This window comes from Erpetoichthys calabaricus, chromosome 17, assembly GCF_900747795.2.
Source record: "Erpetoichthys calabaricus chromosome 17, fErpCal1.3, whole genome shotgun sequence".
In the NCBI taxonomy this organism is placed as follows: domain Eukaryota; kingdom Metazoa; phylum Chordata; class Cladistia; order Polypteriformes; family Polypteridae; genus Erpetoichthys; species Erpetoichthys calabaricus.
The window spans coordinates 43,919,377-43,937,929 of NC_041410.2; the positions used below are offsets into that span (position 1 = coordinate 43,919,377).

Genomic DNA, 18,553 nt, shown 5'->3' on the forward strand with positions numbered 1-18,553 from the left:
ATTCAGGGTTTCATATTCTCCTCTTGATCGCTACAGTAGGCTGTCATGAAGAATGCACGTCTGATGTTTGTCATGCACTTGTTCTTAAAATAGTATTGATGAAGGGCCCAGAACTGACCTTTGCTTCACCATCTCACACACACACCTATAACGTCACAACCTAACTCTAAAGGTAATATTTGCAAAGGAATGCAAATAATAATACATAAACAATACATAAATAGTCATATTCTTTATTGAACAAAAGAAAAATATGGATTCTTTCTTGACAAAAAAGGCCTACCATTGAGGTTTTGAAGACAAACGACCATTCTGTCCGTCAAGCTCATTTATTTAGCTAATATCTAAGCTCTCCCAATACAGTGGTACCTCTGGTCACGACCGTAATTTGTTCCAAAACTCTGGACGCAACCCGATTTGGTTGCGATCCGAACGTGATTTCACCATAAGATTGTATGTAAATACAATTAATCTGTTCCAGACAGTACGAACTATATAAATATATATTTTTTAAGCACAAAAAAAGTTAATTATACCATAGAATGCACAGTGAAATAGTAAACTAAATGTAAAAACATTGAATAACACTGAGAAATCCTTGAACAACAGAAAAAACCAACATTGTAAGAGTTTGCGCTAGACCCTGACAAACCGCTCACTGTAAACACTTTGAGTTTTAAGCACAGGGAAAAAAAATTAAATGCCACTTCTCTTGCAAAACTTTTCAAACCATCCTCTACTGGCTTTAAATTCCTCACCTTCACCACTCGAAGAAGGATTTTTTTTTTCAGCAAATCACCTTGAATCTTCCTGGCGTTCTCGCATATGATCGCCTCGCTTACGCTATCCCCTGCAAGTTGCTTCTCGTTCAACCACACTAGCAACAGTTTTTCCACCTCTTCCAGCACTTGAGGCCTCTGCTTGGTTAACATTGTAACTCCTTTTGCAACATCAGCTGCTTTGTTAGGCCCTGTATACACAAACAAAAGAAAATGGGAAACGGAGAATGGGAAATCATTGGCGCATACGAACGTGCGTAGAGAAACTGGCTGCCAGTGTTTTTGTTTGCCACCAGAGCGTATGGTCGTGAACAGATACAAAATTTTGGCAAACTTTTTGATCGTAACCCGATTTGTACGTGTTCGGAAACGTTCGTGACCAGAGGTTCTACTGTATCTCTTTGTTCCATTTTTCTACTGCTGCCTGTGATTCACACTTAATTGCAATCATCCTGTATTGATTCACTCACTTTCAAAACGATCTTATTCCAATTTAGGATTATTAAAAGCCAGAGCATATGTGGGCACTCACCAAGACCAGAACCATACCTGAATGGGGCATCCATGCCTCACAAGCCACACACTGTCAACATGCCTGAAGACGCTCACAGAAGGCTAATTTTGAGTGACAGTCAACTTACTCTGCATGTTTTTGGGACATTGGAATAAACTAGACTACCCGGGTAAGCAAACCCACACAGATAATGTCTGGACCAGGAAATGAGTCCACGACCATGGAGATGAGGCATGCTCTCTAAACACAACTTTAATATGAATGCTCTTAAAACAGATAAATGGTATTCCATATCTAAACTGCAGGACTGCTTTCAAATTACTTGTCATGCATGTGAAAATTACAAATAAGTGCATCCCTTTTTCATTAAATTACTAGTAATCCACCACTGATGCATTTCTGCATTCATATTATTGATGTAAAGACAGAATTAAAACTGTAAACAGTATCTGTACAATCCTTAAATAAGCTTTTCATTGATTAATTAATTACTTCTTCATGTGTATTGCTGATTCAAAATAACCTTAAGCTAAATGGTGTGTCTAAAAAGAACTCTTAAGGTGCTACAATATACAACATGCCCTAAACAGCAACAAATTTTTATCAGATGTGATGTGCAATGACAGTTGTTCATTGGCAGAGATGAAAAGCACGGATCCTCGCTTTATCACCAGCTCCATGTTGGGCGAAGAAACCACCATAGCCTCTCCCTGCACCACAAGGAGGATGCTGGCAGAGTCAATTTGGGATACGTTGTACTTCTTCATCGATGCAGGCACCTAAAAAACAAACAACAATGTAAAGGCACCAAGAATCATGTCGCTTTGTACGCCTAATGGAAAGGTTTTTAGCTGCATTCTTCCAATTGTTGCCATCCATGTGAACTTTGGGTATTATCGACTTATCAGTTTGTTTCTTTGGAAGTTTAATGAATTTCAAAATGGAGAAGGAACACATAAAATAAAAAAAATCCAAGGACATGGGAACACTTTTGTCTTTTTAGATTCAGAACAGACAAGGACACCAATAACCATTAGGCCAGGCTCTTACACAGGCCTACTGACAACAGCCATCTAAATTAACATCTTAACATGGCACAACGTATTTCTCTCCAGTACTTCCTATGCATATTCTGTTGCTCTAAAGAAATTTCGGCCATGCAAGTTTGCAGATGTGCCATAAGTTTTAAACGTCTTTATAATGTTCTCAATGGTGCCTCTTGGCATGTTCAGTTTTTGGGAGATCTTCTTATACCCGATGCACTTCAGGTGCAATGAAATGATTTCCTCTCTCAGGTTTCGTGAAAGCTGCTTAGTCTTACCCATGATGGCAACTCACCTTCAACACCTTCATTGGTGAGGTTTATATATGCATCTTAGTTGACGCCAATTAGGGATCATTATTGAATTCCCAAAGGCTTCATTAAGTTTTAGCTCCACATTAGGCCATAAAACCTTGCAGAAGGTATTAAAAACATCAATATTATATGGGTGTTGAATACTTGTGACATGGCTATATTATTAAAATATCCTGTTGCTCATGAATACTACATCAAACATTTTCTTTGTTGATTTTACATTTAACTCAACTGATAAGTCATCTAGTGCTTTGAAAAACACTCACATTGGTTAAGCCTTACAATCTCCGGGGGGTTGAATATCTCTGCTTAGAACCGTATCTGGACTAGAATAAAAAAAAAACACTTCAAGGATGTCCGTAGACATGGCACTTAGGAAGAAGGATACTATAGGCTCCCCACATTACTGTGAACTTTTTCATAGCACTCCATGGGGATCAGTTAAACAGATCATAATGACAGTACAATCAGCAGACTAGGAGATGACAGACATTAGTTAAATGTATAGATTAGAGTTGGGTGACGTAGCAGACACAGCCACACATATATCACACAAACTCTCACGCGGTATAACAAAGCTGCCCACCATTAATTTCATATGTCAGCCTTGAATGAAAACATACAAAATACAAGTACTGAAAGGAAAACAAATATGTGAAAATATGTCTTGCACTTGCTAAGCATTGGCCACTGCTTAAAGCTTTGCATTTCTAGTAAACAGAAGAAAATTGACAGATCACCTGTATTCTCATGATGGTGAAGTCAGGCACAGGAGGGTCATAAATGAAGACACAGGCATCAGCAGGGTCTTGGACCGCAGGAAAAATTTTAGATTGTGCAGGTGATGGGCTGTAGATCAGCATCTCACACAGCGTGTTCACGTCGATATATTTTGGAGTCAGACCAGCTCTCACCGTGTTGTCAGAGCATGCCATGCATTCAATGCAGTCTAAAAAAGACAAAGCCAGTATGGTTATGTCTGTGCAGTTCAATCCAATCCAATCCATGAAACGTAAAGCTCTGGCTTTAATTTTAGTAGGACCAAAGTAATCACCATAATCTGTACATCTCCTCAAAGTAGCACTGTTGAGGACATCCTAATTAGGTACCCAAAGCACCTCAGCTGGGTCCTCTTCTATGCCAAGCCAATTGGTTCACATCAAGTGCTCTTCACTGACTAGTGTGCTTACACATACAGTTTTTACAACTACTGTATAATATGGTAACAGTAAATTAAAAAATCATGCAATATCTAAATATATAAAACTAGCCGACACCCGCCGTAGCATACGGTGGTGTAAGAATAGGAATGGAAAACGGTGAGAAAGGAATTCAGAAATCAAGAATAAATAAATACTTCTTGAAAGACGCAGTGTGCATATAGAATTTCCAGCCAAGCAGGATTACATGTGAAAGTGATAAATAAATCAGGCTTTCCGAATTTACGTACTATGGCCATGGCATCCTGATATTTTGTTGCATGTATCTTGGACTTCCTGGAAATGTGGATGGTAATATGATCATTTTGCCTACACGAACGTTGTTATTTTCAACGTTTGCTTGCAGTGCGTCTGATAGTTCGACGCGCTGATCTTGTTGATGTAATCTGAGATAGTTGAGACGCACGCCCCCTGTTTTAACATATGCATCTAAGACGTACTGTTGGAATAGTTTGCCGCTGGAGTGCAAAATACTAAATGTATTCCTCATTGCTAATCTGTATGCATAAAATTGGCATTGAGTAAGCCTTATTCCCTTGGCGGTTCTTTTATCGGGAACATGTTGTAAATCTTTGTGCCAGCCAATGTCTCCATAAGGGAATAAAAGTGGGTAAACCATAGGATCGAAATTCATATTAAGCGTGGAAATCTGTTTACAGGAGTTGCGATGGGATAGATGCAAATGTCCCTTTCGGCAGGCATTTCCCCATCTTCTCCGACGAAAATCGCTGCAACATCGGTGTGACATGTCGGGGCATTGTATCACCATAAATCCTGCCTAGGAATTTCCTTGAAAACCATTCGTACAGATGCTGTTGGATTGGACCGAGCGATTTCATGCATGTGTTTGTATGATTTAGCGAAGGGGTTGATGGTTCTGAGCATGGAATCTAGCTGGAGAAGTACATTTTCGCTGCATGCAGAATTTGCTTTATTTTGTAAGCGTACTTTAGTAGCTTGCGCTGTGTCAAAAACATACATCTGTCCATATCCTGGAGAGGTAGAGGTGTTAGCATATAGTGGAGAGATTTGGTGATAAATTTGCCCATGTATTTTAAAACAGTACGGTCCGTGGCCAGGAGCCTGAGTTATCTGTGCACCCATGGAAGCAAACGCTAGAGAAGGGTTGTATTCTCGAATGTGTTCACGATAATTTTCAGCTTCTGATGTTTGTTGTGTAAGAAGCTGTTGTAAAGACACAGGTGGCTCCCGCAAGGGTGGTAAAGCTACTTTACTGTTGTGGCAACACCTCGAGTATTTGTTGGATGTATTACGCTCATCAGGCCAGTATAGTGCATGACATGGAAGACGACGAATAGGAATCGAGAAATGCTGTGTCAGCTGCGTGTGGGCGGGACCGGTTTTGAAGTGGAAGCAGGACAAACCAGAAGAGAAATATATACAAGAGACAGAAAATAATCTGAAAGATTAAATATAAAGTGAGTCACATTAGTATAAATTCCAAGTAGAATAAGAATTGAGGTTTGGCCAGTTGATAAAGGAGAAAGGGTTAGAAAAAATCTAGTTAATAGCAGTCATGGAAAAAATAAATCTGGTGGGATGTAACATTTCAGATCTGGTGGTTGTGATGCCCCATTCCCTTCACGTATCTTGTAACATTTTTACCAAGGGGCACTGAGTAGTCATACTGGGGATAAACCAGGGTGAGCGACAGAGACACAGAAAAGGTGGTACAGAAATTAAAAACAAGACGATCCCAATAAATACTAATTCTTATCAAATATCAAAAGCTGATGTTCATCTGTGAGTTCTGTGAAAAATGATACTGGTAAGTCCATCAAAAACAACTGTTCAAGTATTAGAATAAATATGAAAAAACAAAAACACTGAAAAAGCTCCATGACTCTTGTTCTGTCCTCTCTTATTAAGGCTGCTAGGAGGGACCATCAAGGACCTTCCAAGTGCAACACAAAACCACAACTCAGATCCTAGTCCTGTTCTCTTCTCCCTTGACCAAACTGCTTGAAGGGACCACCAAGAACATTCAAAGTCCAAACAAAACTTAGCAAAAATCCAAGTAATTTCCCCTCTTCCTTCTTTCTCAAGCTGCTCAGGAGAGTAAAAGTGAACTTTTTCCAAAATAAACAAAACATGAATAATACTAACGTCCAGCTCACTACCCTTTATCCCCACCCCCCCTATGCTCTTAGGGATAAAGAGCTGAAAGCACACCCCCTCCTATCCTTGTTCAGGCTGCTCAGGGCTTCTGCGGTGCACTGTCCTCTAACAACAGACTCCACTGCCAACAGAGACAGCCTCTGCTGCCCATCTTCGTCTTCCTCCAATCCCACAGGACACCTCACCCAGATAATGTATGAGAACTAAGAGGAAATGTGGTCAGATGGCCTCGATAAGTTAGACAATGATGATAATGATCAAATACTCTCTAGCACACATGTTAACTGGAATTTGCATTTGTATTTTATATTTAAATCTGTGTAAGTGCTTCAGACTTGTCTTTAGTGAATAGCTGTATAGAAGAAATTAGGGCTGGACATTTTTTCAATTAAAGCATTTAATTTGAATTCATGTTTAAAAGCAATAATCAAACAAGAAAATTATTTTTTTTAATTATAAATTATACTGTTAAACAGTCAAGCAAGCACTCTAGTTTGATCAGGTGGAAAAATGAGTACTATGATGAAAAATATGACGAGCTACGCTTCTCTTAAAATGAGTTTGTTCCAAAGAAGGGCTGTAACATTAAGTTGATTGTCTAGACTTCTTTTCGATATAAAAGATCAGATGTAGAACAAACTAATAGCAAAAGCAAAGTTTGCAAAAAAGACAGTAACAGTTAAAAGTAGCAGCATATCCAATTTATTTCAACATTTAAAACAGAAACATCCAGCAGAATTGAATCAATGCAAGAAAGCACAGGACAAAAATAAAGTCCCTGCTTCAGCATGGCATACATCTAGTTAGACAATATGATTACATTAGGAAAAAATCAGGCCTTTTCTGAGGCTGATGGAGGAATACACCAGATATGTCCATTGTGCCTTCTTACCCTGCAACAGTGGCTGGGCTACGACAGGAGGAAGGAATGAGCAGGCTGCCTGTAAGCTGCAAGTTCTGTTTTCCAGTGCAACGTTTTACTCATCTCATCTATACTTTGTCGACCAAAGGAGTGACCACAACCACTTAAATTCTGCCACCAAACTTTATTTTACTTTATTTTAAAGTATTCCATTAACCATCACTATAATGCTGCACCAAACCAAACTAGTTGTTATAAGGAACAGTCAGAGGGCTATCAAATCATGCTTAGAGAAAAGGAGTCCTCTACAACAGTGTTTCCCAACTGCCATTTTTTGGACCAGTCTCAGTCAGCAGAAAATGTTTCCCAGTTCTTGAGAATCAGGCAAGGCACATATGTTAGCGCAGTCATTCCCAACTGTAAAATGTACAGGCCATGGTATGTGTGTGGATTGTGTATAATAAGCTTCATCCTATTCCACCTGACTCTGGTTCCCTGAATGGAGTGAGGTGGCTCCTTTTAAGCTGGTCCTGGGAATGTTTCAGGAGGCTCATTAATCAGACCTGGAATCACTCTCAGGTGTGAAAATTTAAGTTTTGCTTGGTTATTTTTTTTCCCCTCAAGAATAGTTGAAAATGATTTCTATGTTGATATATTCAAAGATATGAACATTATTTTTGCTATTTTGCTATCTCTCGACTGGTTCAGGTCATATTTCTGCAACAGGACTCTTAGAGTCATGCTTGACGATTTTTCATCTGAATCAGTCCCACTCCCATGTGGTGTCCCCCAGGGTTCCATTTTGGGGCCACTACTTTTTTCTATTTACATCCTGCCTTTAGGTGCAATTTTTAGAAAACATTCAATCTCGTATCACCTATATGCTGATGACTACCAAATTTATTTCTCCCTCAAGTCAACTGACTCCACTAAACCTCTTCTCGACTGCTTATCTGACATTAAGGACTGGCTGGCTGTAAACTTCCTTCACCTGAACGATTCAAAAACCGAGGTCATTGTTTTTAGTCCTGACCGCAAACAGACTCTACCCCTTGGCCTCGACTTTCTTCCCATTCCAGTAACTTCGTCTGTTTCCAATCTTGGAATCAAAATGGATATGGTCCTGAAAATGGATGCTCAAGTCAACAGCACAGTAAAATCCTGCTTTTTCCATCTCAGGCGAATTGCCAAACTCAAACCAATTCTGTCTTACCACCTCCTGGAATCAGTAATCCATGCATTCATTACGTCCCGGCTCGACTATTCTAATTCCTGCCTATATGGTATTAGTAAAGCCACTCTTTCTAGACTCCAATTGGTTCAAAATGCGGCTGCAAGGCTATTAACTGGAAGCAGCAGAAGCCAACACATTACACCGATTTTAAAAACCCTACACTGGCTGCCGGTTAGCTTCAGAATTGATTTTAAGATACTCCTCTTAACCTATAAGGCACTAAATGGTCTAGCCCCTGCCTATTTGAGTGTCTTGCTCCATCGTCACAATCCCCCTCATGTTCTTAGATCCGCAGATCAGCTGCTCCTAACCGTTCCCAAGGCACGTTTTAAAGTTCGTGGTGAAAGGGCTTTTTCTGTCTGTGCACCCAGGCTCTGGAACTCCTTACCTTTAGTGGTTAGGCAAGCCGCTTCAGTCGCCACATTCAAATCACACCAAAAACGCACTTCTTCACATTGGCTTTTAATTCTTAACCTGTCTTATTTCCACTTGCCTTTTGCTATTTCTCTGTTTTATTGGGTCCCCTGACCTGTTTTTAGTGTCTCTGTTTTAATTCTCTCTTAATGTTTGTTTTTAATATTTTGCTTTTAGTCTTGCTTGTTTTAACTGTACAGCGCTTCGGTCAGTTGTAATGCTGTGTTTTTAAGCGCTTAACAAATAAAAATGGTATGGTATGGTATGGTATTCAAAATTAAGATTTTATTTTATTGCCATATTGCTCACACTTAGAAGAAATCTTAAACAGACATCTATTAACTTCCAAAAATGCCCACTAGTGGGAGAAACTGTCAAACCCTGCTATTAACAAGTGTAAAACTAAGATCTTTATAAAAATAAAAGATTTATTTTCTAAAAATGCACTAGGGCACAAAGAAGCTCTGTGGGGCACAAAAAGGCAAAGGAATTCTCTAAGCAATAAGGCAATCCATACCAAAGAAAGTTCAAATACAAAATCCAAGAGGTATACTAAAAAAACAAAGCAGGTTAAACCAGAAAAATCACAAAAGCACAAGAATATATATAAGAGAACTCACCACACCACAAGTACATTGAGAATGAATGAGGTCAGTCACTTGTGGTAATTAGCAGGTGGCCCTGCTATTTGGGGGACCATCCACAAAACACATGGCACATAAGACAAGATACATAAGAACTAAATAGTCAGTATATATAAGATAATTAATAGGCACCGAAAATAAACAACACAGACATAAACACAGCATTTGAACCCTAGCCACGTGAGGAACCCTGGCTAAAATATAATACTAAGTGTCTATTTGGATCTCCATAGGTCTTTCTAGTAATACTTTGACTATCAAAACCAGTTTACAACCAAATACTGATCAGATGATAGCTTAGCACTTTTCTTCACTACAATGTCTGGACCGTAGTCTTGGATCAGATAAAAACCTACAAAGTCAAGGAATGATCTTTGCTCTGAGGTGCTCTGGTACCAGAAACACTTATGAACCATCTTGTTTTTGAATATAACATTTATGATGTACAATCTATAAAAGAACTCCAAAAACAAGTGACCATTCAGTTTTAGATCAAATGGGCTGTTACATCCAATCATGCCCATCTAGGCATTTCCATCATTCAGCATTTAAGAACTGAAGTTTCCTGTAACACTAGCAAATCAGTCTTCATTACAGCACCTAAACTACGGTCTTTAAAAAGGATAAATACTGTGTACAATCCAATATACCTTCTTTGGAACTCAAAGTCACACTTAGAAAGAACATCTTGTCCACCATCATAAAGTATTTGTCAACAAGGCAACTAAACTAGCCAATCAGCCAGCTATCTATCTATCTATCTATCTATCTATCTATCTATCTATCTATCTATCTATCTATCTATCTATCTATCTATCTATCTATCTATCTATCTATCTATCTATCTATCTATCTATCTATCTATCTATCTATCTATCTATCTTCAGGGCTAGGTCCAGGAGTGGATCCTGGCATTTCTTAAGTGGGCAAAGTGTAATGAGTCTTAGTGATACTCAATATAGAAAAATAGTATTTAACTACTTGAAGTCTCACCTCCATATAAATAGGCATGAGGCTCATTAGCACCTAAAAACATTGCTTCTCCAGGCTCCAGATGCACAAAGTTCAAAAAATAAATGGAGAAACAGCCAATGTCACCAGGAAACTGAGAATGTAGTTGTAACAACAAATCTCCATTGCTTCCACTTGTGTCACGGCCTGCAGCTGCTGTAAATTGAAAAGGTAAAAACACAGTCATTAAAATTGTGTTACAGAATCTGAGAAGAGTGTCTCAGTACTGAAACAATAAGAAACAATTAATAATTCTCATTATCAAATGTACTCTTTCACTTATTTGAAGTCAATAACTAGTATCCTATTTTTTTTCCGCCTTAGAAGTATTAAATTCGAGAATACATTAGACCAGACATTTCCCTGAAGTATTTCACATATCTCAGTGTTTCGTTTTTGTTAAAGTCTGAAATCCAACAGTAAAACAGAACATTCATGAGCCATTTACTGTAGCATATGTGTTTTTACACTTTTCCTCACTTTCTGTACCTTTACTTTGGTTCAAAGACCTAATATGATTTTGCCTCAAGAAATATCTAACTAGTGTCACGTCAGTGGGATCGCCATATTCTTTCTCATGTGTCACTGGCGAGAAATTTGACTGTGTAGAGCTTCTCTTGGTTACGTGTCCTCAAACAGAGAAAACCCGGTCTACTGGATTCAGAGTTCACAGTATTGCCGACTCCTGTCACAGTGAGTTCTTTATTTCAGCCTTGCTACAATGTGTTTTTTTTGTTTTGTCGCATGTAGTTGACAAAGACCAAAGCTTTGCTATTCCACACTATAAAAATGGACATCAATAAACGTATGCCCACAAACCAAACGCAGCGCCACATTTTTAATGTTTCCCTTTAGCTTTTGGAGGTGTGTACATCTCATAGGAAAACGGTTTGGGATTGCATTTGCCATGTGTGGTCTCACATGGTCCTAGAAATATCATGTGCAACAAGACATTTACTGAACTGCAAATACATTGCTGCCTTACTGGGATGTGCTAATGGTTATACAATATACAGTCTATCTTTCAAGCCCCCCACTATGTGCTTGAAATGGCAAAAACATGATTATTGTATACTGACAACAAATATGCTTTGTCAACTCCTGCACTGGTTATTTTGAATTTGACTGTATCAATATTGGGTATTTTTTGTATTGTTCAATGCATAGTCATCAATCTGATGCACTCTTTGAACCAGGGGTTTAAAATTTAACCTTGAATATTTTATCTCCAATGCCAATCAATATGCATTATACATAATGTGCCAAACATGCTCTTAAACTACTGTGTGGTCCCATTTGTTTAAACTTTTGCTTGAAGTAAAAACACATGCTCCATGGTGGTGCCCCACAATTAATACAAAAGAAAAGTAAAAGAGATGTTGCACACAAAAAAATAGGGCCATGTGACATCATTAAGTGGTGAAGATTGCAAAATGAAGAATGTGGCAGTAATGGTGGACTGAAATGCTTAATGAGTTGATAAATTAACTGTTTCTAATGAACTTAATGAATCTGATATGACCTTTGTTCTCTTAGCTCCATGACTATGGAAAAAAAAAAAAACATATGAAATTAAAAAAAAAAAAAAAAAAAAAAAGATTATTCAATACTGAATATGAAAATTTCTACTATCTTTTATATAAAAAAAACACTAAGGTCTGTGTGTAGATTCCCTCTGAGCAATCTGATTGGTCAGTTTGGCTTGGTGACAAAAGAGGAAGTGCAAGAGTGATACATACCAGGAGGAGAAAAAGTGTATGCGGCACGCTGACATAGTCACCTCCAAAGACGGCAAGTATAAAACTAGACAGGAGTTGAGAAAGTTGCCTCGAAAATAATGGCAGCGTCTGAAAAGCAGCTTTACAGGTATGCACTTGAGAGGGATATCACTGGTTAAACGACATTGACACACGCAAATACAGAGGAAAGGCACTGAATTTACACATAGGGTATGAGACAGCAAATATTTTTTTAATCATTGTACTACTTGTCTTTGACAGGCACAGTGGCTATTTTATATTTTATATATATATATTATATTGGCAGAACATGAACTTTTTAAGAAAGATGGTCTCTCCCATAACGGGCAGTGGTCTTATGTAATTTCTCCATATATGGCAACAAATGTACCTAGTTGCCTTGGAGTACCATCCATACCACAGTGATACTAGTTTGAAAACTGTTCCCAAAGAAGTGCTTTCATATGTCTAAAAATACTATGCAGAGGTACAGTCAAAGTAAAAAGTATGTGAACCCCTGGGAATTATCTATATTTACTGTAATGTCAAATTCCCATATAAAACATGGTTGTATCTTCATGTCAGTCACAATAATAAACAAACACAGTCTCCTATAACTAAAGATACACAGATTTTCACAGAATGTTTGACCATACTGAATAAATCATTCAAACTGAAACTGAAGGTTGGAAAAAGTAAGTGAACCTTAAGCTATTGACTTTTGAAAAAGCTCATTACAGTTCAAATTTAGCACACCTGCAGTCCATTTAGCGGTGTGGCCTAGAATTACTTTAATTTATAAAAAAAAACTATAAAGTTTGAGTTTGAGCTTTTGACAAGAAGCATATCCAGATGGGAATCATGCCCCGCACAAAAGAGCTGTCTGAAGAGCTACGATCGAGAATTGTTCATTTACATAAGGCTGGAAAGGGTTACAAAGTCATCTCAAAGATTTTAGATATTCATCAGTCTACTGTTAGGCAAGTTGTCTATAAATGGAGACAATTTGGTATTGTGGCTACTCTGCCTAGAAGTGGGAGCTCTTCCAAGAAGACCCCAAGAGCACAACGCAAAGTCAGAAATGAAGTAAAGAACCCGAGAGTGACAGCAAAGGTCTTGAAGAAGTCATTAGAACTGGCTAACATCTCTGTTCATGAGTCAACTATATGCAAGACATTGAACATGAAAGGAGTCCATGGCAGGACACCAAGAAGGAAGCCACTGCTATCAAAAAAGAACATTGCTGAACGCCTGATGTTTGCGAAAGAGCACTTGGACACTCCACAACGGTACTGGGAAAATGTTTTGTGGAGTGATGAAACCAAAATTGAACTATTTGGGAGGAACAAGCAGAACTTCATTTGGCGTAAAAAGGGCCCTGCATATCCACATCAAAACATCATCCCTACAGTAAAGTATGGTGGAGGGAGCATCATGATTTGGGCCTGCTTTGCTGCATCAGGGCCTGGTCAGCTTGCCATCAATGAGGGGAAAATGAATTCACAAGTTTATCAACAAATTCTCCAGGATAATGTGAGGGTGTCTGTCTGTCAACTTAAGCTCAGAAGAGGCTGGGTGATGCAACAGGACAATGACCCCATACATTGCAGCAAATCCACAGCTCAATGGCTTCAGAAGAACAAACTCTGCCTTTTGGAGTGGCCCAGTCAGAGCCCAGATCTCAATCCTATTGAGATGCTGTGGAATGACTTGAAGAAAGCCATACACAGAAGACAACCAAAGAATATGGAAGAGTTAAGGCAGTTCTGCAGGGAAGAATGGGCTCAAATTCCCTCCGCAGGATGTGCAGGTCTGATCTGCAGTTACAGGAAGCGCCTGGTTGAGGTCATTGCTGCCAAAGGAGGGTCAACCAGTTATTAAATCCCAAGGTTCACTTACTTTTTCCACTACCACTGTGAACGTTGAATGCGTTTGTAAAATAAAGACATGAAAGAGTAAAATTTTTTGTGTGTCATTGGCTTAAGCTCATTTTGTTTATCAGTACCTGTGACTTAGATGACGATCAGATCACTATTTATAACCAATTCATGCAGTAAACCGGATAATTATAAAGGTTTCACATACTTTTCACTTTGACTATACTGTATTTGAAAAAATTGCTTTTTACAAAATCAACCACAAATTAGAATTGTAGCAGTCATATAGAGAAAGTAATTTACCTCAAGTTCACAACAGGCTGAAACTTAAAATAAATTATTACTCATTTACAGCAAACAATCTTAAAATATGGCCTATTAAAACCTGTTCATTATTACATAAAGTAGTTCTAGTTAATGATAATATTAACCATAAAGTCTGATAAACATTTTCTTCCTGAGACTTTCCTTGAACACATACACACCATGCACTTGAGGCTATGTCTGATGGTTTTAATTTTTTCTAGAAAAGACTGACTTGAGGCTGAAGATGTGGAGCAATTTTAATTATGACTATGTATCTGTGAAAAGTCTAGGTTTTATTACAGCCCTTGAAGTCCTGATGTTAGATATTAAAAACATCTCAAAAATAGTAATAGAAAAAATATGAAATGACTTTCTGGTACTTATTGTTTACTCTTAGTCAATTTTAGCAATATTTTATCACAATAAACTATTAACAGTGATAAAGCAATCTTGGTGTGCAATTTTATTATACATATATCTTTATCAGAGGTAAAACAATTACCATATATACCCACGTATAAGTCGGGTCTTGAAGCCCAAAAAAATCGATCATAACATCAGACCCCGACTTATACGCCCGTTCAAAAATCTGACAATTTTTTTTTTAGCACCTTCTTGCCTCCTCCAATCTTGCATCACTTTCTCAGACACATCGAATTTTGTTGCAGTAGCGCAGTTACCAATTTCTTTTGCTACATCAACGACGTTTAATTTAAAACCAGCTTAATATTTTCTTCTGATCAAACGCTCCATCGTAGATAAGGGATGCTCTTATGATAAAGGTGTATGAGGGTGTGAGATACAAAAAATACAAATCAGTTTAAATGTTGCCTCGGAATAGTTTGGGTATTACCGTGTGGTCACATAGGCACAATAGAGAGAGAGAGAGAGAGAGGTTAGGAGCGCACGCTGATACAGCGCATTGCCGCACCCACATAGGAAAAAAAGGCAGTGTGATCTGTGGTTACTCTCTCAGGTGGCAGTTAGCATATCATAATCCCTTGTACCAATAGCGTGAGTTTTCCACATTTGACTTATATGACTGATACTATAAACTACCAGAAATTATACGGTAAAATCAAGTCTCAACTTATCCGCGAGTATATACGGTAAGCATCAAAATGCATCTAAATGACGGTATTTAGAAACCGATACTCTGACAACCACATACTTATATTTGTAAGCTAAAATTAATATATACCTACCTACAAATAAATATAACTCACATGTTAACCAAGTCAGATAAAGCAGTTCCTTAAAACAACTTAGGTAAAAAGGGATTCAATTAAGTTTAATGATACAATAAACTCTATTAAAACTAGAATACAGAAAATTAGAGCAAAATCAGAGTACACATTAAAAATAACAAAGTTAAAAATCTACTGATTTTCACTGTTTGAAAATTGTGAACCATGTAAGAAAGCTCTCTGTGAGGCTCCCTTTGACTACCATTCCAAAATAATAGCTATAAATATTAATTCACGTGGAGTTTTATAATGAATAGTTTATCTAACCAACAGGAGATGTGACATTACTACTACAATTCCACAACAATGATTTAATAATTAATTAAAAATGATAATATCAACACATTTAAATTAATGACAGACAAGAAAAATATACACTTTATTTCTAAAATGAAAGTTTCTACCAATGTTCTTTAGAATTTATACCAAAAGGTATGAAAATTCAAGGGAAAAAAAATACTTGCCTTCCTCTGATACTCTTTTGACCAGAATATTTAACTGCTCTACAAACACCTTTTTTTCACAATTCATCATTGACGTGAAGCACTTTTTTAGAACCTGTGGCACCCTTGCAGAATCAGTAGCACAACTTTGAAGTTCATCTGTGGCCTCATTTCCAACTACAGCACGAAATTCTGGAACACCTACCAGGAAGCATATTTTTAATACTTTTTTAGTTTTCGAACAAGATGAGGCATAAATATATATTATGTATTCCTATTTATATGGATTTTCACTATTATTACAGTCTTTAAAATGTATTCCTGGAAACATCAGTACAACTTATCGAACTGTTACATACCATCATATGCTAAACTCTTTTCAAACTGTTCCATCAATTCATTTTAATCAGGCAAATTGCTCAATACAAAAAGAGTTTAAAATCTCCTTGCCATCAACTTCTTTAAAGCTACTTATTCACAACAAAACTATCTTACATCCTGTAGAAATGCTTATATTCATCATGACAAATTAAAATGTGAATCTTGTTCATGTTTAAATATAAAATACGATCAGTGAAGATCTCTCTGACTGATACTTTATTGCACAGATTAGAAAATTACTGGCAGCTTTGTAAACTCTACTCTAGATTATAAAATGAACCCTCCGTTACTGAGCTGTTTATATTATTTGTGTTGCCAGGTATTTATTTTTAAATAATTCTTCAATAGATTCAGAAGACAGACACAGCAGTTGTCCTCCATGTCGCAAAAAAATAAAAATGTTATTGTAATAGGGAAAATGTAATGAGTATTAATTTATTACTTGTCATTTTATATATTTAAATATACTCAGTATGAAATGCAGATGTGCAATGCAAAGTTATTTATATTTTGTTACTGCAAAATCTTTATCACACCTCACAGTTCTGATACTTGTAAACTTGATACATTCAACAGAAACACACAGTATACAATAATAATAAACATATCTCGGTTTAAAAACAAGTCTTTGTACTAGTGCAATAAATATTTGAAAAGGAACGGATGACAAAGCTTACTTTTAAGGAATCCTATGATTTCATTTACAGGCCGAAAACCACAGAGCCCATCAAATGGTGTCAAGGCAATTGCCATTTCAGGCTTGTGATTACCATCAGGATAGTGTTCTGGATATCGAGAATGAAGCTTTCCTGCAAGTTCCTTAAAAAAATAAATGAAAGTAGACTAATTTAAAAATTTTATGAGAAACAAAAGTTATTAAAGAAATGTAACACAGTAAAATATTCATAAACTTTGGACATGCAGGTCATGATAGAGGCAAAGCCCCTCTGTAATGTGATATTCAAGAGGGACCCCAGACCACCCTGCCAGCCCAAAGGCCCTTACTTCAAAATGGATCCGAAGATCAAGGGGGATTATCTTAGTTAGGTCAGGTCACGGATATAGCGGGTTGGAAAATGACTGACTAATCTGAGCCATGCAAAGCTTCAAGGGGGAACCCAGAACAACTTATTGCTTGCAGTTATTTCCAGGCTGTATCACTGGTTCACAATTGCATAAATCATTAACAAATTTTTACAAAAGATAGGACCTTTTGTATCATTCCCATAGCAAACACCTCACTGCCTATTATTTTTATGACAGTGGAAAAACAAAAACACCACCTCACTATGCTAAGTCCCATTACCCAAAATATTTAAACAGGCTCCGATAACCTCACTATTAAAAATGCCCACACTTGATCCCTAGTATGTAATTACAGACTGGTCACTTTTCCTTCCTTTTCATCTAAAGATATTGAAGTTACTAATTTCATGCAAGTCTCATCTTTTCTCCTACAGAACAATTTCTTCATGCTTTACCAATGCGTCTTCAAGAGGGACCTTTCCACCCAAATGGCTCTGCTGACCGTTGTCAACACACTGTAGCTGGCTAGAGCTATCACTATGTGATCTAACTATCATTACTTAGTCAAAACTTTAGGGTGATGACTGACTTCCACCTAACTTTCACTGATCCCATTTGATAATTGTGATATTTACTATGTATAACATCTCCAAAATCAGAACATATCAGATGGAAGATTCAACTTAATTTCTTGTCCAGGCACTGGTCATGACATGCCTTAACCACTGCAGTCTTACTGGTGAGGTTACAGCATTTTACTCTCGATCCAGACATGATGGTCCAAAATATATCACCATGTCTCGTTTGCAATGAGCCAAAATGGGTGCATGTTACACCCCTTCTCAGGTCAATCCATTGGCTCTCTGAGCAACATGCATTAAGTTCAAGTCATTTATTCTTGTGTACAGGGTAGACAGTGGTTCAGCGCATACTTATTTGGAAGCATATATCAGGTCCTTTGCTTCTTCCCACCCACTCAGGTCTTCTAGCTACTGATGTCAGGTGATACCACCTTCACAGGGCATCATATTTCAATCTTGACAGTTTTCAAGTGTAGCCCCTCGCTGATGGAATATGCTGTAATTCATCCAAGCAGCTGATTCCCTCAGTGTGTTTAAGAAGCATTTGAAGACTTTCCTGTTTTGTGAATAAATTCCTAAGTGTAATGATTTTGATGCTAGATTATTTTTGAAGTTAAAGTAACGTTAATTAGTTTTGTGGTTTAATTGGTTTAATGGGTGCTTACTTTAAGGTCTACTGCACTTTTCGTTTGCTTTCGTCAATTTATGTAACCTAGTCTTTTAACACTTTTATCAAAAAAGACTCAAAACTGATTTTGACCATATTTGTAAGTCACTTT

The 18,553-nt window shown here is 37.5% G+C and overlaps 1 protein-coding gene across 2 annotated transcripts in view; it reads right to left on the reverse strand.

Moving 5' to 3' along the window:
* Positions 1 to 292: 292 nt before the first annotated feature.
* Positions 293 to 18,553, reverse strand: part of mpi (mannose phosphate isomerase) — a 28,363-nt gene continuing 10,102 nt past the window's right edge. Inside the window, exons 4-9 of one of the 2 annotated variants that reach the window (XR_007933808.1) lie at positions 16,845 to 16,986; positions 15,808 to 15,987; positions 10,157 to 10,330; positions 3,391 to 3,599; positions 1,160 to 2,072; positions 293 to 344 (exon numbers count right to left, since the gene is read on the reverse strand). Coding sequence is in view for 1 of the 2 variants with exons in the window: in XM_028823188.2 (XP_028679021.2) it covers positions 1,857 to 2,072; positions 3,391 to 3,599; positions 10,157 to 10,330; positions 15,808 to 15,987; positions 16,845 to 16,986 (921 nt within the window). In the remaining variant the exon portion in view is untranslated. The other variant, XM_028823188.2, reaches the window with a different exon arrangement.